Source organism: Sceloporus occidentalis, unplaced genomic scaffold (genome assembly GCF_023333645.1).
Source record: "Sceloporus occidentalis isolate IW3139 unplaced genomic scaffold, rSceOcc1.0.p SCAF_91, whole genome shotgun sequence".
Classification (NCBI taxonomy): domain Eukaryota; kingdom Metazoa; phylum Chordata; class Lepidosauria; order Squamata; family Phrynosomatidae; genus Sceloporus; species Sceloporus occidentalis.
In genome coordinates, this window is record NW_028317071.1 from 1806788 (window position 1) to 1830715 (window position 23928).

At 51.5% G+C, this 23928-nt stretch overlaps 1 protein-coding gene and 1 pseudogene across 4 annotated transcripts; both read right to left on the reverse strand.

Annotated features, from left to right (window-relative positions):
• Nucleotides 1-839: 839 nt before the first annotated feature.
• LOC149284529 (paired amphipathic helix protein Sin3b-like) lies at nt 840-23436 on the reverse strand. 4 transcript variants are annotated; one of them, XM_089496622.1, is made up of 19 exons: nt 23305-23436; nt 21110-21216; nt 20741-20894; nt 20176-20454; nt 19785-19928; nt 19242-19364; nt 18543-18632; nt 18159-18277; nt 16912-17119; nt 16664-16780; nt 15467-15705; nt 14745-14928; nt 13827-14577; nt 12678-12847; nt 4858-5031; nt 4302-4394; nt 3541-3635; nt 2926-3130; nt 840-2567 (listed from the first exon to the last, which is right to left on the reverse strand). In XM_089496622.1, the coding sequence occupies exons 1-19, from the start codon at nt 23434-23436 to the stop codon at nt 2337-2339; spliced, it is 3615 nt and encodes a 1204-aa protein (XP_089352748.1). In that variant the 3' UTR covers nt 840-2336. The 4 variants fall into 4 exon arrangements, with proteins under 4 accessions (XP_089352748.1, XP_089352749.1, XP_089352751.1 ...); XM_089496623.1 differs by lacking the exon at nt 23305-23436 and having other exon boundaries at nt 18543-18629; nt 21110-21213; XM_089496625.1 differs by lacking the exons at nt 19785-19928; nt 23305-23436 and having other exon boundaries at nt 21110-21213.
• LOC149284530 (U1 spliceosomal RNA) lies at nt 12315-12460 on the reverse strand (annotated as a pseudogene).
• Nucleotides 23437-23928: the final 492 nt, after the last annotated feature.

The following is a 23928-nucleotide window of genomic DNA, read 5'->3' on the forward strand; positions in this document are numbered from 1 at the left end:
TTCTTCTTCTTCTTCTTCTTCTTCTTCGTCTTGCTGTTTATTTAGAGCATCATTTCCTTCTTCCCCTTGTTTTTTCGGGTGTTGTCTTTTAATCTGCTTCAGAAATTTTTTTGCTTGTTCGGGCGACAAAATCCTAACTTTCTTGTTTTTCCACCAAAAAGTGAGTCCCTCTGGCAGCTCCCATCTATATGTAATTTTTACATCTCTCAGGAAAGTGGTAAGATTAGTCTCTCCGTTTTCTCAAAATTCTTCCTGGGATTTCCTTTAAAATCTTCACTTCTTGATTTTTAAAAGAAAATGGGTTGTCGTTGTGTAAATTTAAAAATTTATCCCTTACTGATTTTCTAACAAAAAAACCTAACACATCGAGTGGTAATCCCTTCTGTTTAGCTATCAGAGAGTTCACGCGGAACAATTTATCTACTTCAAATTCAAATAGTAGCAAGACAGTAGCTGAGAAAACAACCATCAATTTCAAACCAAACAATAAGCCGAGTACCTGGTACATGTGGGAGATTAAATCCTTGAGTAAACTGACCATGCCCTTCAGGCTCTGCCCAGCCCCATGGGGGTCTTGCTTTGCCTCATCTTTCACTCCATCTGGAAAGCTGTCCAACACCCAAAGGAAGGCTTCCCCTTTGCCTCCACCCAAAATTCCCCTGAGACTATGAAGAGGTCTTTTGCACTTTGTAAGGGAGAGCCCCTTCGCTCCCCTCATGGGGTCTTTCTCAGGCCCCCATCAAGTTGTTCCATCACCTTCCCCAGGCACAACTTGGATAGGAAAGGAGGCTCCTAGGTCTGCTGCCACTGGGGAATAACAACACAGAAGAGTCTTAGCATTTTAAAATTAATATTTTATTTTACTTGATGTGCAAATAAATATTTTATTAAAAACTACATTCAAAGAGCTGGCAAAGCAAATACAAGCAGTAAGGAAACAAGAAGAAGCGAGAGATCCTTCAGAAAAAGCAGAAAGAAATAGACCTTGAGTTACCCTCCTGTCGTTCCTTCAATCATTCATTCCTTCTTCCATTGGCTCCAAGCAGGCCTGGCGAAGACCATCCGGGCTTTGCTTTCTCCACTCGGATTAAAAATTAACTGGGTCTTACAAAGCAAGTCGAAAGATGTTCTGAAGTACAGTTTAAAAGGCGGAGGGAGGACAGGTGGAGTCTCAAATGCCACACACACCCTACCCGAGAACTCAAAGCACATGTGAAGACACAAGCTACCACCAAGAAACTGCGTTCCCAACTGGGTTTGGCTCTGGGGGGGGGTCTCCTCTCTGTACTTGGGACTGCAGGAGGAGAGGGAATGGGGATATCTAGGGGGAGTGGGGGGCCGAGAGTGCTGCACACCCCCTAGGGCTTAACGGCATCAAGATCTAGGGGCCTCCAGCACCCCATCTCTTGGCCACTGGGGGAGAGGGACGATGGAGCTGCAATCCTCTGGCAACAAGGAGCTTCGTCCTGGGACCAATGCTAACAAGGGAGGAGAGAGGAAGGAAGGGGAGCTCCCCCATGACAAAACTTTGCAAGGTAAAGCTGTCACTGCTGAGCAGAACAGCCACCCTGGACACACAATCCTCAATGTATAAGCCCCCCCCCCCACACACACACACAAACAACCTATTGCAGACATGGGTCCCTTCTCCTGCAGACACATGCCAGGACCTCAGATGAATCAGACCTTGCTGGCACATTTGTGACTTTTGGGGCAGCATTTAATTGAACCTCTGCCTCCGTTATCACAAAAAATGCAATTGGGGGCAAAACAAACCTCTTCTGCCTCCATCTACTGGAGGATTGGAGACCCTACTCTGGAATGAACTATGACCTCATATTTTCCATGAAACCAAACAGAAAGGTCATGGGATAGTGTGTGCCAAGGGAAGGCCCAAAATCTCCCACTTCCCAAAGTCCCATAATTTGGCATCCTATGTTCAGCATTGTGTGTGTGGGTGTGTGTGTGTGAGGAGAAATAGCTTCTGTTGGCTTTCACTGTGGGACACTCTGCATTCCCCCCACTAAGCATTCCTCCAAGAGTATGGGCTTAGCTCTTGCCTGAAATTCTCCCCCCTCCTCAGCCTCCTCTATGGTTAAACATCCTCCTGCAACATACATACACAAAGCTGAAGAACGAGGTGGTGACAGCAGTTGTGGAGGAGGAGGAGCCCTTCCTGCCAAGGCAAATGCAGTGATGCCACGCGGGGGGAGCAAGGGGGAAGGAACCCCCCTTCACACCCCCAGGGGGAAATGCTGGTTGGATAAATGCCCCAGGGAAACCCCCCAGGTCGCTGTTCCAGAGCCCAGGGGTGGGGGGTGGGGGGGCGCGACCTCTCAGGGTGAGGAGGGCTGGCGGCTGTACTGCACATGGTAGTGGTTGATGGGGAGGCCGTGGACGCTGAGGGTCTCGCAGGTGGTCTTGCAGGGCACCAGGTCCTCGTCATCATCCCCCATCAGCCAGTCTTGGAGCAGTTCCAAGGCTTCCTGGGTCGTGTGCCTTCCCAGCCAGCGGCGGTGCCACTCCTCAAAGCGCTGGTGGTGCTGGAGCAGGACTGCTGGCTGTGCCTGAAAGAGAAGAAGGGAAAGGTACATCAAGTGGTGCCCAGATCCCAGCTGGTGTGTCAGCTCAAGACCCTGGATGCCTGGAATGCCCTCAAGGTATCTTCTGCTCCAGGGGGGCTATGAAAATGTTCCTCTGCTTAGTTTGGCTGCAACTATTGTTGGGAACCCCTTTACTCATGACCAGAAGCCTGGCTGTCTAAAAAGATTATTTTGGGCATTTCTCAGGTGTGCTGAGGCAGGGCATTTAAGCTGAGACCTCCAATGCCCTGGAACATTTTTTGGGAAGGCAGGGGCTATAAAGAAAGCCCCTGAGAACCAGGCACAGCCTGGCAGTGGGGGACTGCACCGGCATCACACCCACCTGCCTGGCCCGAGCCAGGGCTCCCCGGCGGTACATGTAGTCCTCGGCGTTCATGACAAAGAGCATCTTATGGGTGGTGAGGCGGAACTTGCAGTCCATGTTGCAGGCACTCTCCACTCCAACCCGCTGCTTCCAGGAACTTTTGGCATTGAGTCGCAGGGCCTGGACTTGCCGGCACTGCCATTGCCGGAACTGGATCAGGTTCCTGAGGGGACAGGCCACAAACCTCAGCACTGGGGAGGGGGGCAAAGTGACCTGCTTGTCACCTGTGGGGCTGGTGGTGGAAAGGAGGTCCATAGGTCAAAGCACCTCTGCCTAAAAGAACTTAACTGACAGTTCCAGAGCCCCACTCAGGCAGTGTCACCTTTCCCATCCCACCCACAATGTTTGCTCCTCTGGACCACCTTCTGGAATTGAAGCAGGAGAGGAATTCCCTTCCTTGGCCAGGGTTTGGAGAGCAGATCTACGGGGAAGTTGGGAGGTCACAACTAACAGGATTGGATAAATTCAAACAAAAACCCACCACAACTAACAGGGTTGGATAAATTCAAACAAAAATCCACCACAATTAACAGGGTTGGATGAAGAAAGGGTTGTGCCCCTGGAAAGCCTCACCTCTGGAGAAAGACTGGCTTGAGGAGGAAGCCTTCGGTCTGGCTGTGTGGCACACCTTCCACACCCACAAGTTGCTCCATGTAATTAGCCAAGTGCTGGAGAAGATGGAGAGACAGAGGGTCAGCCAGTCACCTTCCTCCCAGGCAGAGGCAACCTGAGGGGCCTGGCCCATCCCTTCTGCTAGGAGTGTGGAGCTGAACAGTATGGGGAGCCAAATAATTGGGCATGGGAGGGGGCAGGAAAAGGGGCATTAAAGATAGGATCATCCTTTCCATTAAGCAGCCCTTCTTAGAAAGCCTCAAGGTCAGAACACCCCAGTGAGAAAACACACACACACACACACACACACACACACACACACACACACACACAAACACAGCTTTTATTGTTGGAAAACGGTTTATGTAGGTGCAGATCTTGTTCTCATTATGCTTAGAGCTGTCTTCAACAGAAATTGCTTTGAAGACCAGGAACCCAAAGGCAAGAGGAACAGCAGGCACCAAGTCTGCAGTGTGGCACTGGAGAGACTCTGAGGCTCCTCCTGCCCCAGATGGAATGTCTCCTGGTTCCTCAGATACTGTCAGTTTTAGGTGCCACTTTGTACAACAGACGCAAAGGGAAACATTTTGTGCTGAAATCCTCACAGTATTCAAAAGACTAGATAAGTCAGCTTTTTAAACAAAAGCGACATTAAAAAAAACTGCCCACGGGGACAAGAATCTGCAGCCAGGTCAGGTGCTAGCAGGACAACAGCTGCTCACCTGCACCTCTGTGGGATCTTCTGTCTGGATATCTTCTGTGTCCAGCAACTCAATGGTCATGATCACCTGGTCCTTCCTCTGGAGGAACATCACCTGCCAAAAGAGCTGTGCCATTCACATGCACACAAGGTGGAGGAGGAGGGCCCTGCTCAAGGAAAGGCTGACCAGCCATCCCTCCCTTCCTGCCCAGGAAGATCCCAGCAGGCACTCAAAAAAAAGGATATCCTTCTCTCGAACTCATGGGTTTTTTAAAAATTGCTTTCAGTTTGTTCTCTCCTCTGTCTCATGGTACCTTTCTTTAGGAGCCCTGATGGCCCCGAAAGCAATTAATACACCTAATTAGTAGCAACGATAAATAATTCTGGGCTGCCAGCCATGTAGCCAAGACACTGGGGGCAGAGAAGTCAAGGCCTGAGTCCAACTCTAGTCGCAACCAGAGCATAGCAATGGATCAGGGTAAGAGGCAGGCATGGTGACTTGTACTGGACTGAGGCCTGACCTGAATGGCAGTCCACTGGTGGTGGGGTAGGAAGGGGGGGGGGGGGCATCTCTGCACCTTGAAGCAGTTTTCGTCTGCCATGCAGCGCTCAGCCTTCCACTGGTAGCCCGTCTCCTTGGCTGCCCGCACACTCTGGGAGGACATGTTCCCTCCAGCCGCACCAGCCTTCCGCTCACCCAGGTGCAGCTCCACCACCTTCAGGCAGACCTCATCACTCACCAAGTGGTGCAGCTAAGCAGAGAAAGAGAAAGGAGAGGTGTCAGCCCCAATGCCGCTGGGGTCTGGAATCAAAACAGGGACCCCATATGCTTGACCCTGTCTGAACAGGGCCCACCCCTTTCATATATATGGGTGGAACGCCAGTTCAGAAGCAGCCTCCCAGGGCCAAACTGGGAAGGAAGGGCTAAACACTTCCACGCCCCTCTCAGCCAGAGCTCTAATTGACCAGTAGGCTTGGAGGAGACACTGTGAAATTGCAGAACAGGAGGAGGCCCCAACTTGAGAATGCCATGAGGGGGGGCAGATTCTGCAGAACCCAGCAGGTCCCTTGGAAAGATCACTTTGTGCCAGGTAAATGGTAACCATTTACCTGGCATAAAGTGATCTTTGGTAACCATATATGTGGTAGTAGATTAAGAAAAAGGAACATTGGTCTATTTCCAGTGGAGAAGGTTCGATCCTCCTTAGAATTGGGGTTGCTCCTCCCATGAGCTCTTAGAGGCAGGGACCTAATTAAAATAACAAAAGGACCCCCCTGCCCCCTCATGGGAGGGGCAACCCAGGAAGTCCAGTTGTTATCCAGCCTAAGAAAATAGCAAACTGAGGCCAGAGGCCAAAAAATTGTTGATAAGAGCCCATCACTCCTGTGATCACCTGAGCAGTGAGCTCTTAGCTGACGTATTGGCAAGGAAGGCAGCGCGCAACTCCCGGCGTCTCCAAGCAGCACAGAAGGTAGGAAGGAGGATCAAACCTTCTCTGCTGGAAATGGACGTATAGCAGGTAAGAACCAACGTTCCTTTTCCCTGTGGAGAAGGTGAGATCCTCCTTAGAATTGGGATTTACCAAAGCCCTCCCTTATTCTGGGAGGGGGGTGCTGCGAAGGGGGAGACGGCGGAAGGACCCTCCTGCCAAAAGCAGCTTCAGCTGACTGGTAGAGGTCAAGCTTGTAGTGCCTGATGAAGGTAGAGGGTGTCTTCCAAGTAGCAGCCCTGCAGATCTCAGTCAGGGGGGCTCTAGTAGCCCAGGCTGCTGAGGTGGTTGCACTCCTGGTTGAGTGAGCGACCACTCCTTCAGGAGACAGAAGGTCCAGATTCTTGTAGCAGGCCGCAATGCACTCTCTGATCCATCTAGCCAGCGTCAAAGGAGACACCTTTCTTCCTTTCCTCGCTAGGCTGTAAAAGACGAAGAGGGCCTCTGAAGACCTGAATGGTCTTGTCCTCTTGGGGTATATCTTGATTGATCTGTGGACGTCAAAGGTGTGCCAGATCCTCTCTAGCTTAGTCGCCGGGTAAGGGCAAAAGGATGGCAAGATGATGTCTTGGGATGTGTGGAATGCCGAGTTAACCTTGGGTATGAAGGTGGGGTCTGTGCGTAAGAGGACGGAGTCAGGTCTGAAGATGCAGAGGTCGTCTCGAACTGATAAGGCACAGAGCTCGGATACTCTGCGGGCCGAGGTGATGACAGTCAAGAAGAGTACTTTCCACAACAGGTGCTTGAGCGAGGCCTCTTTCAGCGGCTCAAAGGAGCGAATTGTGAGAGCCTTAAGCACAGTGTGTAGGTCCCATGATGGAAATCTGTGATGTGTGGGAGGGGCTGTGTTGGTGATCCCCTTGAGGAGCCTCTTCAGATGTGGGTTGGAGGAGACTGAAGCTGCATCCTCATGTGGGAGGATGGAGGTGATCGCTGCCACCTGTCTCTTCAGGGTGTTGGGCCGGAGGCCCTGGTCGATGCCATGCTGCAAGAAGAGCATCAGTGTTGAGGCAGAAAATTGCAGGGGATTGAAGCGCTTGCGTGAACACCACCTTCGGAATGCTCTGAAGGTACATTCGTAGATCCTCTGTGTGGAGGGACGTCGAGAGGCAAGGATGGAGTTAATCACCTGTGGCGTATATCCATATTGTTCTAGCATCTGCCGCTCAGCCTCCAAGCATGAAATTGGAGCCAGGCCGGATCGGAGTGAAATACTTGGCCCTAAGAGAGAAGGTCCTGTCAAACTGGAAGCTCCAGGGTCGCTGTGGCCATGGAGACGATCTCGGAGTACCAGGCTCTGCGGGGCCACACTGGGGCCACCAGGATCACTTCGGGCCTCTCCCTTCTGATCTTGCTCATGACCTTGTTCAGGAGGGAGAATGGTGGGAATGCATAGAGAAGGGTCCTTGGCCAAGAGAGGTTGAGGGCGTCTAAGTCTATCGCTCCCTGAGTCTGATATCTGGAGATGAAGCACGTTGTCTTGGCGTTTACTGGAGAGGCAAAGAGATCTATTGCCAGCTGGCCTAGGTGATGGACGATCATGTCAAACACTCAATTCGCCCTGCTCAGCCAGTCCGCTGTCAAGTTGAGTTCTCCCTGGAGGTGTTCCGCTTCTAGGGACAACAGATTGTTCTCCGCCCATTCCAGAAGGAGGTGCGCCTCTACCATCAGGGATCGAGACCTCGTCCCGCCTTGGCGGTTGATGTGGGCCTTTGCGGTGACATTATCGGTCCTGATCAGGACAGCTCTGCCTCGAACCAAATGTGCAAAATCGAGCAAAGCCAGCCTGACCGCCCTTAGCTCCAGCCAGTTGATGCTGTGTTGCTGTTTGGAGGAGTTCCATCTGCCCTGTGCCAGGGGGGATCCGTAGTGGGCAGCCAACCTCTCAGGCTCGCATCGGTGGTGATCTGAATCTGTTGTGGCTTCCAGATGGAGGAGCCCTTGAGGTCAGCGACCGAGGTCCAGCTGTTGAGGGAGCGAAGGATATGTGCCGGGATTGTGATGGCAATCTTGGACTTCTGAGCGATGACATCCTGGTATGGGAGAAGGAGCCATTGTAGAGGTCTTGAATGGAAACGTGCCCAGGATAGGCAATCCATGGCTGAGATCATGAGGCCCTGGAAGTGCACCAAGGTGGAGATTGACAGCCTCGGTGTCCAGGACCAGTTGGGTCGTCCGCTGGACGGAGGCGATTCTTTCATGGGAAAGGGAGACAATGCCCCGAGCAGTGTCTATTATCGCTCTGAAGTGTTGAATAGTCTGGGCTGGAGAGAGGGCACTCTTCTCCAGGTTGACGATGAAGCTGTGCTGTTGAAGGGAGAGCAAGATGCTGGCAACATGGTGGTGGCCTTGGCGAAGCGAGGCAGTACGACGAAGAATGTCGTCCAGGTAAGGATAGACGTGGATGTGGGAGCTTCTCCAGTGAGCCACCATCGCAACCATGATCTTTGCGCAGACTCTGGGCGCCAAAGACAGCCCAAAGGGGAGCACCCTGTATTGGTAATGTTGACCGGCATAGGCAAAACGGAGGCATCTGTGGTGGAGCATGTGGACCAGCACGTGAAAGTAAGCGTGTTGTAGGTCCAAAGATGCCAGATAGTTGTGTGATTGGAGAGCCTCCAGGATGGATCGTAGGGTCTCCATACGGAATATTTTCTTCTTGACAAACTTGTTTAGGCCCCTGAGATTGAGGATGGCCCGCCACGAGCCATTCTTCTTGGGGACTAGGAACAAGGTGGAATAGGTTCCCTTGTTCCTCTGGTGAGGGGGAACCGGCTCGATAGCATGGAGATCTAGCAGTTTTTGAATTGCCCGCAGGAGGAGGCGATGCTTCTCTGGGTTCTTGGACTTGGAAGATGGGATGAACTTGTCCTGAGTTCTGGAAAGGAATTCTATCCGATATCCATGTCTCAGGGTGCCAAGGACCCACCGGTCCGATGTTGATCTCTCCCAAATCTGCAGAAACCCCTGAAGCCTGCCCCCCACTGGAGGTGACCCGTCACGCCTGCTGGTTCCACTGTTCTCCCTTGGTGGCGGCAGAGGTGTTGGAGCCCTTCTGTGGGAAGCTGGCTTGCTGTTTCTCTTGGGGCTTGAAATTGTCCCATCGCTGTCTGGACTGTCTGTTGTCTCTGGTCTGATAGGGAGTGTTGGTGGAGGAGTAGGCAGACTTGGAGGAATGAAAGGACTGCCGCTTGGATCTGGAATGCTTTCTGTCGTCTGACTTCTTGGCAGTGGGCAAGGCCTTCTTCTTGTCCTTGTCCTCCACCAGGACTGGATTGAGAAAGTCACCAAAAAGCCGAGAGCCAAGGTAAGGTGTAAAGGCCAAATTCTGTTTGGACTTCTAGTCAACAGTTCTTGAGCCATAGCTGCCGACGCACTGCCACTGTAGCTGCCTGAGCCCTGGTGCTTTGCAGGAGGGTGTCTAGTGTGCCATTGGCGGTATAGGCAGCAGCCTTGGCTAGCTTGTTGAGGGACTGCCGTTGTCGCACGTCTGAGGCTGGAGGGTTTTGAATCATGCCTCTGGCCCATTGGATGGAGGCCCTTGCTATCATTGATGAGGCGGCAGCCGCCCTCATGGCAATGGACAGAGCCTCATGGGCTTTCTTGAGGGCGGACTCGGCCTCCCTGTCCTCCAGATTCTTCAGGGAGTCCTCGCCCTCCTTGGAGAAGACTGAGGAGGATACGAGTGCAGACACTGTGGCATCCACCAGGGGACCTGGAGCTTCTCCATGATGCCCTGGAGAAAATTATAAAGCTTCTCGACTGACAAGTGACAAGGCCTGTTGATGGCTGGCTTTTTCCACTTTTCAGTGATGACCTGCATGAGGTTAGCTGGGCACGGGATCTCCTTTAAGGCTGGTGGTGGTGCAGGGAAGAGGTCGCCAGTCAGCTGAGGTAAATCGGAGTCCAGAGCGGGGGCTGTTTCGAGGGCAGCTCTAGACCGAGGGTCTTAGCAATCTTTCTCAGCAACATGGGGAAGTCCTCTGTTTTGAAAAGTCTGGCGGAGGAGGGAGGGGCTGTGTCCTCGTTGCCTACCCCCTCGTCCTCCGAGAATTCTGGCCCCGAAGTCATGATGATAAGCACTTGTGGGACACCCCAGCCTAGGTCTGAGTTGACCTTCCACATACCAAAAGGACAGGTGGTTCCCACATGCTCTACCTTACAAGGTGGCTTAATTCTTTGGACCACTGATGAAGACAATTGTCGAAACGCGTTTGGTCTTTTTTTGACTCTTTTGTATACTTTGATCTGTTTTGGGCATACTGTATATCCCTTTCCATCCAAGCCTCTGTATGTGCACTCTGCAACCATAACAATATTGTGTGTACTCATTTATATACAAGGTGTGAGACGCAGAGGAATTGTTATAGTTTTGTAGTATTTTGGGAATTGCAGTTTCCAAGCCCAGCTCTGCCTATAACTTACTAAGTGTGGCTTACGAGCCAGATTAAGCTTCACAGCAGGTTTTAACTCTTATTGGTCTTTTTTTGAATAATTTGTACACTTTTATCTGCTTTGGGCATACTGTATATCCCTTTCCATTCAAGCCTCTGTATGTGCACTCTGCAATTATAATAATATTGTGTGTACTCATTTCTATACAAGGTGTGAGACGCAGAGGAATTGTTATAGTTTTGTATTATTTTGGGAATTACAGTTTCCAAGCCCAGCTCTGCTTATTAACTTACTAAGTGTGGCTTACGAGCCAGATCAAGCCTCACAGCAGGTTTTAACCCTTTTTTTAGTATTCAACATATTGTTCCAATAAAAGTACAGTTTTTTAGCTTCATTTTCCCTAAACTCTGTGTTTTTCCATTTGCTTCTACGTTTAGGGCATCACCCCCCAGTTTCCCTTTTTTTCCCGAAGTCATGATGCCCTCTATCTCCTCTTCCTCGTCCTCCGAAGAATGAGGAGAGTGGCAGGTCGAGATAGTGAGCCGGGCTCTGTTGTGTCTGGGGCGCTTGGCTGGGGGGAGACAGTTGGGGTCTCCCAGGCCATCCTGTAGCTGCTGGTGGAGGGCCTCAGATGTCCTCTGGGCTGGCGATCGCTGTGGGTCAGCTGCCGGGGGGGGGGCTGGGTTAGTCCTGTCTGTAGGGGACAGGAGCAGCTCCCCTGGCCCAGGTTGCACAGGGAGCCGCCATGCTCGCCCTGGAGGAGGCGGCCACCCCTGTCTCGCAGCAGTTGGCAGCTGCCGGAAACGGTGGCAAAATCGCCACTGTCCTGCGGCAAATCAAAATATTATTATTATTAACCTTTATTTATAAAGCGCTGTAAATAGCGACCTTTCCCAGGACACCCAAAATGGCGGCCATCCTGCGAGCACAAAAAATGGTGGACTTCCTGCACGTGATCAGGGAGTCCCACCCCTTCCTGGCAGACAAGATGGCAGCCCGCATCTGGCCAGGCCTAATGGCTGCCGCCATTACCATGGTGAAGGAGGCACGCACAGTTCTTCACTTCAAACCGACGCGCAGCCTCTGCGTAGCCTGGGATCAGGGCTGCAGCCACATGGGCTGCAAAAAAAGTGGCGCCCCTCCTGGAGGCTTGACAGGCTCAGGATTCCCAAGCGTGGCGGTGGGGGGGAGAGGCTCCTGGTTTGGAGCGCTCCCGAGGTTGCCCAGCTAGTGGTGGCTTGGCGGGGACCTCCTTGGCCTGTGAGGCCCCAGAGTTGGCAGGGAGGAGGGCATAGCAATGATCCCCTGGGTCCCCCTCCTCTTAGACAGTCATGGGGCTCCAGGGCCCCTCTGGATCCTCCCTCCTCCTTGGAGAGTCCCCCGGTGGCCATAGACATGGGGGACCGCCTGAGCCAGGAAGGCTCTAAAGGCGGCAGCCCACTCTGGTGGGAGCTGGGAGATTGCCTGTGGAGGGGTAGAAGGGGCCCCAGTACTCACTACGACCAGTGGGGCCCATGATGATCCGGCCGCGGGCACCTCGCTGGACCCCAACCCAAGATGGGCCGGGTGGGGGCACAGAGTCTCGGCAGCTGAGAGGGAAGATCCCTCTTCTGGCCAAGCTCCCTTGGGCTCCTCCAACCCCGGCTGAGAAGCCAGCTGCGCATCCACCAGAGTCAGAGAGAGTGGCAGGGGTGAGGAGCCCACAGCTGTAGAAGGTTTCTTCATAAGGAACTAGGAAAGTCCACGTCTTGCTAGGAGCAAGGCAGGAAAAAAACTGGACTTCATGGGTCGCCCCTCCCATGAGGGTGCAGGGGGGTCCTTTTGTTATTTTAATTATGTCCCTGCCTCTAGGAGCTCATGGGAGGAGCAACCCCAATTCTAAGGAGGATCGAACCTTCTCCACTGGGAAATGAGATTAGTTTGATTAAATTGGACTGTTTAGGTTGTAAAGATAATGGGGATTAACATAACATCAATTGGATGTCAAATGTCAGAGATATAGCAAAACATTAAATGTAAAATTGCTGTAAAAACCCAGAACATAGGAAGATAATAAGCCAATAATTACTTATACTGTTTATGAAAACCAAATTACTTAATTAATGTTATTTATGAATTATTTATTTATGTAGAGGCATCAGAGAAAGAAGGAAAATTTTGAGGGCACAGATTATGGAGTTGAGTTTCCCGCATTTGGGGAAATCACAGGGGTCAGCACATGCAGAGTGCAATGGATGAGCCTCACCCTGGGAAAACCACCTTCATGATCACAGTATCTCCCCTGCCAGGGTAGAGGGCAAAAAGAAATAAATAAAGGGGGTTGGGACTGGATGGCCCTTGAGTTCCGGCCAAGAACCAAATCTTTGAAGGTATGAAGAATCGCATGTATCAAAATTTACTATTAGTTTGATTAATTTGTAATCGACGTGCTTATTTTAAATTGTGAAATCAATTAAAAAATTAGGGGGGGGGGAAGGAAGATCACTTTATGCAAACATAACTCCCTTTCTAACCTGTCGGACGATGTTCTGCACCAGTTTATCCATGGTGAAGCCAATGTAGGCGTGGATGGTGAACATTTCCCGCAGGGTGTCCTCGTACTGGGTGGGGTCAATGTTGCCATCCAGGAGGTTCCTCACCAGGTCCAGGAAGGCTGGATAATATTCCTCCAATTCTACCTCACCTGGGCACAGAAAGTGACTTCATTAAAAAGCAAAGTCTTCCCTGTCACCTTCTGCATATAGCAGCTCACAGTTGCAGCTCATTACAAGCTGGGATGAGTTACTTCTTCATCTAACCCCATGGCCTTCCTCAGAGTGCCTGAGCATGCGCAGAGAAGCCAGGCCTCTCAGTTTGGGGGTGGCCACTGCCGTCTCCTTTTGCCAACCATATTTAAATCACCCTCAGGACCCTTTTCTGCCTGTGCTGACCTACAAGGAACATTTTTTAAAAAACAAAACCAAGAGGGAACTGTTACTGAGATATAAAGGAGGAAATGCCAAGAAGCACAAAGAGCTGAACAGTTCTATTTGGATCCTTCAATGGAGCTCAAATTCTACCTCATACTTTGCAAGTCTTCTTACAAGCTGTCCTCAACCCTCCACTTGGAGTTCATATACTAGAATGGTCACCTTGGTTCTTGTGGAACTTCAGCTCCCAGGATCCTTAGTACAGGCCAGGCCAGTTGAAGGAAGGGAAGGGTGCTGGGAGTTGAAGTCTACCAACACCATCAGCACAAAAGCAAACTTCCTCCCAGAGACTATTTTGGCAAGCCCCTCCACTGCCACAGAAAAGTTTGGTGCACAGTCTCTTAAGAGCATCATGTCTGCACACAATCTCTGTACAAGAGTGTTGGGAAGCCTCAGGTCTTGGGTTGGCCCTATGGGGCTCTCCCCACATGCCTCCCCCCTTTGGTGGCATCCTAGCTTTGGCACAGGCCTTCTTTTCCTCCGTTTGCCACGCCTGGCCATTAAGAGCCTTTTGGTGGGCCTCTTCTGCCTCTGGCTCTTCCCCAAGAACTTCTCTGAAGCTGAATCTGGTCCCAGAACAGTGGAGATTGCCTTGCAAGCTCAATGGGCAACTGTTATCCTCTTCCTACTCCACTCCCTATGTCCAGGGTCCTTTGCATCCTTCCTCCCTGTCTCAGTCCCCCATGCACTCACTGGGCTGCTTCAGGCGGAGCTCCATGGCCGGGTCATTGGCCCGCTCCTTTCTCCCTTCACAGAGCAGCTTCTCACGCTCCTTCTCAGCACGATACTCCAACAGCTGCTTCTGGGCCTGGCGGTAAATTTTGAGGAGCCGGGCACAGAGTGTCTGGTGGAGGCGGAGGAAGAAGTACCAGTTGTTGTTGGCAAAGAAGAGGGTGTACACATTGTCCAGTGAGCAGTAGGACCCAGCAGAAGGCACCGCATTCTCCAAGTCCCTCTTATCCTTGGCGGGGCTGGCGGGAGGGATTGGGGGGTGCCTTTTCCGCCGTTCATGTCCCTCCAGCACTGGCGGCTTCTCCTCTAGGGGGCTGGTGGGGGGAACCGGAGGGATTCTTTTCCGCAACTCATGCATCTCTGACAAGGCTGGGAGGGCCTTCTCCACAGAGGCCCCCATTGGTGGGCCAACCACACTCCTCCTCCGCAGGTCACGCATATCTGGTGGCGGGCCCCCCGGACCCATCTTCTCCTCACTAGGAGCCTCCTTGGTGGCTGGCTGTTCGGGTGGCTGGGAGAAGAACAGATCAGGCACAAAGCGCTGGACAATGTGCCGGATGGTGGCCTGGTCCTCTTTCTGGATGGTGGGCTGCCGCTTTATGTAATAGCCAATCAAGGCAGCCGCATCATCCAGGATCTGCTTATCCTCGTAGACAAAGATCAGGTGTGGCTCGCTGGTGGCCCCCCTGCCCTCTGAATGCTGTTCCTGATGCTGGGACAGGAAGAAAGACACAGAAGTGTCAGGGACAGCTGCGTTGTCTGCCCTCGAAAAGAAGATCAGCAAAGCAAACCTCTTGGTGCCTTAATGAAAAAGTGTAGGGCCCTCCCAACCAGGAATGCCCCTTGGGCTCTGACCAGGGCCCTCCCCTGCATACCTACCTCATCATAAACGCTCTCAATTTCATTGAGGAGGCTTTTGGAGCGCAAAGCCTTGGTGTCAGTCTGCTTGAAGCTGGCAGCCTGGTGGTCCAGGGACTTGAGGTAGGCCTTTTCATAGTGTTCTCGCCAGACTTTGTTGAAGCCCTGCTGAGCGTCCCGCCACTCCTCCTCCTTGGCCTTCAACCTGCAGCAGGGGCACACAGGGAGACAGGCCCTGCAGCCTATTGCTCATTCTACCAGCATCACATGTGCCTCCCACCCAAAAAGGCACCCACAGATAGAAGAACATCCTTTCAGGTGCATATACATAATCTTGAAAGGGGAATGAACAGATCATCACCTTTAAACAGTTTAAAGAGCAAACCAGTTTTTAATAAAAAGTCTATACCCACCCACCCCTTTAACCACAGCCAGCCAAGCCGTGGCTAGGAGATGAAGGGTCCTGGCTGGCTGGCTGGCAGGAGGAAAGCAGCAGGGAAGAACCATTTATAGGCCACAGGTGGGGAAGATGGGGGCCCTCCCAGTGTTGCCAGACTGCAATTCACAGCCTTCTTTACAATTGGCTAAGACTTATGGAAAATGCAGCCCCACAGCATATTGGGGGGGGGGGGGGGAGCACATGTTCCAGGTCTCAAGGCAACGAAACAGGAGAAGTCACATTCTGACTCCTCATGACCTACACCCAAACTGGGAGCCCCAGGGCTTGGGCCACTCAGCCTCACCTCTTCAGAACAACAGGGAGGGCCGTAATGGGGTTCTTCTTGAGGCTCTCAATGATTTCGGGAGCCTTGTCGCCATAGATGCGGTAGATGGCCCTGCGCTGGATCACCTCGGAGGTCCCGCCCAGGCAATCATCCAGCCGGAACGTCTCTTGGTCTTCTTGCGACATGCGGCCCAGCTTCTTCTGCACACTCTCCAGCACGCGGATGGTGGCCAGGTTGGTCTCCAGGACCACATCCAGCTGCAGAGAGAGATGCATGGAGGGTGGTCACTGGCATGGGCCCCTGGGAACTGTTTGCAGCTTCTGCCAGTGCCAAGCATCAGGAGTGGCTCGAGAGACAGACGCCCACTAGCAGCACCCCAGGAGGCTCAGTGGGTGTAGAGGCGAAGCAAGAAGGGAGAGGACACCACTCTCTCCCAGAAAATTTTCGGGAACAGATAATTTGCCATGGGGAGAGCTGTGTCTTTTACTAGTTGATGCTATTTTCCCCTGCAACTTTCAAATAAATGCTTTAATTCTATAGCTAGTTTTATACTATAGGGTTTTTTTTTTCTATTTTAGCCACTGGATTTATTTGTCTTTGCTTTTACTTGTCAGTGCCCTTGTCCCTCTTTGAGGACAAGGAAGGGGAGCAGGGTTTGATTGAGGCTGTCTCCCAACCACCATCCTCTCTGGGCCAGAAGAAAAGCCATGATGAAGAAGGGGTGCAATGCAGAGGCCGGGGGTGTGGTGCTCTCTCTGCCTTGCTTTTATATAAGATATGAAAAAGATACTGAGCATCAAACTGGCCTCCTAAACTGAATTAGGTTCAAAACACACTGCAGAAATAACCCAGTGTGAGACCGCTTTAACTGCCTTGGATCCATCCTAGGGAATTCTGGGAACTGTACTTTTGTGAGACATTTAGCCTTCTCTGTCAGAGAGCTCTGATGCCACAATAAACTACATTTCTCTGGATTTCCTAGCACCAGGGCAGGTAAAGCAGTCTCAAACTGGATTATTTCTGCAGTGAATTTTGGATCTACATGTCAGCTAACTTGCACAAGTGCTTTTGTTTAAGTGGAAAAGGGGAATAAAAAAAGCAATAAATAAATAGTACACTGAGCAGAGTGCCTCATCCTTTTCCCCATCTCTGCCCTCCCCCCCCACCCCGGTTCAGTGGCTTCTGTGGTTACATGGATACAGGGGAAATAAGCACCTCAAAGCGTTCGTCCTCACACCGGTGGAGCTGCTCCTCATAGGGAGTTTTCTTGGAGCTGACAAAGGTTGAGTCTTCAGACCACGAGGGGAAGGAGACCCAGGTATCGTTTAGGACCTACAGGGGTTTGGTAAAAAGCCAACTACATTCATTTCAAAAAGGGCTCAGCAGCACCTTCTCCTGGGTGCCACCCCTCTCTTCCCCTCCATTTGCCAGGCTTCCAGAGCCACTCCCTCCCACGTGCCAACCTCCTTGCAGATGGCGGTCCTGCCGCTACACTTGGGCTGCTGGTAGGTCTTGGGGAGCGCCCGGTAGCTGGACCCAATCCTCTTGCAGGAGGCATAGTCAATCTCCCGGTACATCCCATCCGCCGAGCGGTCACTCGCAGGTGAGACAAAGGAGAGCTCCTTCACCCCTAGGAAAGACTTGAACTGGGCAAAGAGTTCAGGGAATTTCCTTCAAAAAAAGAAAATAAGGATGAACAACACAAAGGACCACCATGGTGACATGTTCTATAAAATATGCCATTGTTATGGTTAAGGCAAAATTCACATTTCCTGATTTTTGTGTATTCCTGCAACTGTTACAAGCACCTCAATTGCAGAGTGTTTTGTTTAATGATAGTGTAAGTCTACTGTTCGTTTAGCCATCATCAATACCTTTGTGTTAGCCAAATGTTGTAACAAAAAAAACTTAAAATAAACAAAACATTTAAGGTAAAAAAGTACAAAATTACAAAACGAGCACAAGTTTTATTTAGACAGCCAGCATGGAGTCAAGGTGAACTAGGACACTGACAGATCAGGATTTGAATTCCTGCTCAGCTATGGAAACCCACTGGTTGATTTTGGATAAGTCACACTCTCACAGCCTCAGAGGGAGGAAAAAAACAAAGGCCCTTTGAACAAATCCTGTCAAGGAAACCCCAAGATAGGGTTGCCTTAGGGTCACAATTAAGTCAAAAACAACTTGAAGGCACACAACAAGAGTTTGAGTTAACTTGTCATAAACTGCTTTAAACAGAGTGAAGTGGTTCTAGATTGTTTTGAAAGGACTTCACAACCCACGCCACCACCTTCTCATCTGTGGATACAGAACACAACAGAAATATTTAATAATATTTGAGACAGTGGGGTGAATTAGTAAGTAACTGTTGACCCTGAAGGCAACCAAAATATCCAATTCTGGGAAAAATAAAAGAATAAAATTACGATTTTGGGGGGATGACAATATTATTTTTGGCATTGGTGCATTTGGCTCTGAAACTGAACTGTTCATAGTCAGATTTTGTATTTGTGACAATTCAGAAAAGAAAAACAAAAATCCAGTATCAGAAACAATTGTTCTATATGGGAACATCAAATGTGAGGGATTACTCTACCCAGGAAGAGGCAGGAATCTTAAGTCCACCAGCTCCATCCCCAAGAAGACTTACAACACTTGTATCTATGAATGTTACAGGGGTGGGTGGGGCCCCAAGTAAAAAGTCTCTTACCCCAAAAAGGGAGTGACCAGCTGCAAAAGTTCAGAGCCCGAAACCAACTCTTGGTTGAAGAGGGCAATGCAGCGGAGAAAGTTCTCATAGACCTCCTGACTCTTGAGGACACGCCGCACCTGCAGAGCGAGCAGGGAGAGAGAAGCTACACCATGATTTCACCAAGGCACAGCTTGAGGCAGAGTCTCTCCTGGAACCCTACAACTGAGCTGGGTACAGAAGGGGCAACCAAAGTAAGAGGGGACCACTCTCCTCCCCTAAGCCCAGTCACCGTTCCCTTTGCTTGGCAGGGATGACCTAGGTCTCGGGTAGAGATCGGGACCCAGCTGCTCTTCTGCTGAAACTGCCCGCTTTTGCCCCCCTCCCTCCACACCAGAGGCCCACCTTGTCAAAGAAAGAGAACTCCTGCAGGGTGCCATACTTGCCCACTGCAGCCACTGAGGGATCTTTGGTCCCACGCAGTTTCATCTTCTTCTGTCAGAAGGAAAATGTGTTTATGTACGTGGAATGTCTTGGCTTTCCACGACTGCACAGTCCCTCACAGTAAATCCACTAGCCCACATCTGGCCTCCCATCCAATAACGGGTTAAACACACAAGGCCACTGTGTTCCAGCCCTGCAGCAAATGAGAACTGATAGGAAAAGACGGAGGCACATCTTTGCCAACAAGTCCTGCACCCTTCCTAAGAAATGTACATTTTCACCTCCCCTCAAAGCTGCTTTCTTTCTTCGTTGTGTTATTTGTTTTAATAATAAAAATTAAACAATTTTTTTAAAAAAAGCTGCTGAAAATATCCCAGGCCATGTTCCTAACACCCCTCCAGCCATCTAAGCAATGGCAACACAGAGGTTCATTGTGGAGTAAGGACCACCACCACAAATCCCAAAGTGGCCTTTTAGCCCACAAAAGTTCCTGACACAACAACTCTGTTCTTCCTTCCTCCGAAGGGATAGCAGGGCTCTGTGGCTTGTAGTGCCAGGCTGAAGGATGTCCCATTCGCTCAACTACCCTGCATTGGGATGCTACCGTCAGGCAGGCTCCCCAACTCCCTGTACTCTGGTCTGCCCCTTCCCTCTGGGCACCTTGGAGGGACCAGGGCCAGGTCTCAGCAGCAGTGGGCGGGAGCGTTTCTTGCTGTGCTCCAGGTGCTTCTCGTGCTCCAACCGGGGGGCGCTGCTCGGGTCACATGGTCCATTTCCTGTGAACTAGGATGAAAAGGATGGAGGGTGCTCAGAGACAAAGAGCTCCTCCTCTTTATCAAGATGAAGTGTAGCAACAGGGGACAGGGACAGCTCAACCCAGAATGGGGAACCTCCTCCCACCACTTGTTGTCACCACACACCAGAAGGAACAGTACTACTCCTCTTTGAAGGGGATAATGGAACAAGGACATGTCTAAGAATATGCAACGCCCAGAGGCGGACATGGACTTTTCCCCTTGGACCCCGGGATGTCTGGGCCATATGGAATGCAGAAACACCTACAGAATCTCTCAGCTGGTGTCCACAAACCTCAGCAATGTTTCCTGCCCACCCAGAGGCCTCTCCCTGCCTATCCCCTGCCCACGGTAGCCAAACTGCTACCCAAAACAGTTGCCATGCCAGAGCTGCAGCCCAGAGACCTACCAAGGACCGTTTAGCCTCAGGAAGGAACTGTCCAAACTCTGAGAGCAGGTCCTCTTGGCCTCGGAAAAGATTGGCCACTTCCGTGAAGACCTCCTCTTCCGACATACCCCGAAATGGGTGACCTTTGGTGCTCAGCTGCTCCTTCTGTGAACCGGGGGGGGGGGGGGGGAAGCAGCTCAGTTGTAGAGGACACACTCTGCCAGTTCGACCCCTCAAAATCAGCAAGTAGAAGGCCAATCTGGTGGCATCTTTCTATAGGATCTCAGCCAACAGTGTCAGGGTGGGTGGGCAACCTTCCTGCCCCACATGCCAAGATGAAGGAGAAGCAGCATGCACATGTGCTTGGAGGAATGCTGAGCGACAGGTACAAGGGTGCCCCCTACCCATTTACCTGATAGGTGTGGAGGATCTCCAAGAAGGATCGATAGATTTCGGGATGGTCGAGGAAGCGGGTCTTGATCTTGTTCACATAGCTGATGGCATTGTTGAACTCCACTGAGTCTGACTCCAGTGGCACCTGCAGCCGGTTGTCCTTACAGTGGGACTGCAACTGGGGCTGCTGGTGACGGAAGTACTCTGGGCCATCCCCATGGTTGTGGGCATTCTCCTGACAGTAATGGAGCATGAGGCTGCTGCCAGAGAGGTGGCTGTGAACCGGATCTAGTGACATCTGCCAGAAACCAAGAGAGCTCGGTCAAGAGTCCGCAATGGCAGCATGTGCTCTGCCCACCATCTACTAAGAATCCCCACAGAGGCAGCGGGAATGCCCCCAGAATTTGCAAGCATCTCTCTCTTTTGTGACAACAGCTGCCACATTCTTGCAGTCAGATGTGCCAGCTGAGAGAATCTGGCTGTTGTCACCCAAAATGATAAATATTTCATGATCTGGCCACCAGTGCCAGAAAAAACAGATATTAACATTTTGGAGAGCCTGTGATAAATCCACTCTTGCTTACCTGAGGAGCCAGAGGTGACTGAATGCTCAGCTTCCCATTCTTTGGAATCTCAATGCGGTAACCCAGTGGCAAGAAAGCATTGAAGCCGATGATGAGGTCGGGGTGTTCGTGGAACAGCTGAGAGACGCGCCTAATGACGCCTGGGGTGTCAATGCTGCAGCCAAGACAGGGCCATCAAAAACTTAAAAGGGGACAGGGAAGACGTAGCAAAATCCTGCCCACCCAGGGGGGTATGTTGCAGCCCCACAAGCCAGTATAGGGGCTCCCAGGTGGCCCCACTCCATGGGTTTCTCTGACCCCTTCCCAGGCTTAGACGTGTCAGCCAAAGACAAGGATGGAGAGGGGGCATACATCCTCAGTTCATGTTACCTTTGGCTCTTGAATTCCTTCATGATTTCCAAGAAACCGTTGTATGTAGCAGGATCACTGCCAAAACGGATCTTCACCTGGTCCAAGTAGGACAGAGCATCTTCTACCTGCAGGAAATTGGAAAAAGTCTTATAGGGCCCATATTCCCACCTCACAACAAGGACCTCCCCATGATGAAAGCAGGACATTCTCCTTGGCCTAACAGACCCAAAAGATCTGTATCACGGCAGAGGGGGTGCAACAACACTCAAGCCTCAAAAGCAGTCACACATTGCTGTCACTCAGAAGAAGCATCAGGTCAACTGCAGGGTGGCAGCAGGAGGATGAAAAGCTGAAGGAGGCTCCCCCTTCTATTCTCAGGCCTGGGGCAGACACTGAGCATCTAACCAGAGAAGTCTCCCTTCCAGAACCTATTTAGAGACTGTAACATCCCACAAGTCCCAAAGATTGCCCAAAGAGGGCAATCAAAGACCCTCTGGAGAAAAATGGAGTTCAGCACTCTGGTCTACCCAGTCACTGTCTGCTCAAGAAGGCTGAGATGAGCATAGCAGATCTGGGCTAGAACAAGAAATACATTGCTGCTTCTCTGCTTCTGGAAACTGATGTGGGAGAGTCCTTCTGCGTGAGGTGTCAATTGACATGGCAGGAGGGAGAAAGAGGGGGAGAATGTTAAGCTCTCAGGCCTTTCACTGGGCCCGGGAGTGTAGGTAGTTAGGCCTGAAAGAAACCCTTGGTGGGGGATTCTGGGAGCTCTAATCTCCCCAAAGGATTTCCCCCAGACTTTAGTAGGCCTGCTATAGGTCTTCTTCCTTCCTCTCAGAGTGGGAACCATTTTCCCCCAGAAGCTGCCGGACTGCAAATGCGAAAGTCAGCCCCAGAGAGAGGCTGGAGGAGCCTCCCAGCAATGCTGGAAGGGTTGCTCAGGCCTACCCTAGTCTTGACACATAAAGAGCATCAAACATTGATACATCTGCATTAGGGTGGAAAGATCTATTGCTCCCAAAAGATGTCCCATGGCCTTGCACTGCAGCTAAACCAGGTTATGTGATGGGCTCCTCTGTCCAACATGTTGACTTGGAGACATGTATGTGCACAGTGTCTGACTGGTTAATTGAGTATCTAGAGTCATGTTTCTTCAGTCAGGTCATGAACTGTCCACACCAGGTACGGACAAACTGGAGCATGTGCAGAGGAGGGCGACCCAAATGGTGAAGGATCTGGAAACAATGCTTAGAGACCTATGGAGCTGGGGATGTTTAGCCTGGAGAAGAGAAGGTTAAGAGATGGTATGATAGCCTGTTTAAATACTTGAAGGGATGACATATTGAGGAGGGAGCAAGCTTGTTTCAGAGAACAGGACCCAGAACAATGGCTGCAAATTCCAGCTGAACATTGTAACAGCATCCTGACAGTAAGAGCTGTTTGACAGTGGAACACACTTCCTCAGAGAGTGGTGGAGTCTCCCTCCTTGGAGGTCTGCCAATGGGGATGCTTTGCTTGTCATTTCCTCATGGCAGAACTGGGTTGGACTGGACGGCTCTTGGGGTCTCTTCCAATGCTATGATTCTATGCTCTGGAGAGCCATGCTTTGCTTACCCTCGCCTAAAGGATGGGATTTGGCTGGAAGAGTTCCAAGTGCCCCCTTGCACCAATTGGAAAAGAAACCTTAAGGTTAGGGCCCTTGGGGTCTCTTCCATCTCTGCGATCCTATACTTCTGCCAAGTGCTGCAGTCCCTTTGCAGGGCAAGGCCTTCCAGCTGCACGGCGCAGGAAGTCTTCTAGATAATCCCCAAACCCTAACAGCCGCCATAAGAGTCTAGTGCCAAAATCCTGCTCTTTCGCCCAACGCGGCTTCCACAAGACAACCCCACACGCCCCCCTCGCCCCAGGCAAGGAAATGGTCTCCAGAGACCCCTCCCCGCTTTTCTCCCCCTTAGTTTTTTTTTGGGGGGGGTTACTGCCTTCCCTGGAAGCTGGATGGTGAGAGGCGAATCGGGGGTCCCTTTCTGGGCCCAAGGGCCTCTACGGGGGAGATCGGGGGGCTACCTTAGACCTACTCCTGGGGAAGGCAGCGCATGCGCAACCCCCTCCGCGCCAGCTGAAACTGGGGGGGGGGGGAGGAGGCCAGGGACCCTTGCCCAAATTGTAGGGTTCTTGGGCGGCAGTGGTTCCGAGGGAGGCTCGCCCCGACTTACGTGGACGGGGAGCTTCTCCGCGGGGGGCGCTGCCGTGGCTGCTCCCGCTGCAGCGGCTATATGAGCGCCCCCCGCCCGGCCCCCCAGCCTGCCGCCCCCTCGGCCGCCACCACCTCCACCCCCCGCCGCCATGTTGGGCGCCTCCGCCGTCGCCGACTCCGCCTCCTCTTTGCGTCACCGCGCACAACCAAGGCGGAACCTTCGTGTTGCGGCCAAAGGAGGCGCCCGGACAGGTAAAGGACCGGAAGCGGGGTAAAGACCGCCACAGAGGAGCCGGAAGTGGGAGGCTAGAGCGGAGGGGCGGGGTCACGTGGGGATAGAGTCTAGGCGCAGAGCGGCCGCGCGAAGGCAAGGCAAGACAGGGAGAAAATACGTTAGCCCTGGAGGCAGCAGGCGCAGTGCGAGTTTGGGAATAGAGTCATGGCATCAGTCAGTCAAACTTTATTGCTTTTGACCAAAGGTCATTGGGCAGCACAACAATATAACAATACATATAACAATATAACACTATAGAAATACATGTAAATTATATCTAAAATACGGGTATCTCATATCTGGTATAGAATTTCTAAACAAACAAGCAACAATTGTCATTATGCATTAAAATTTTGTCAAATATATTCA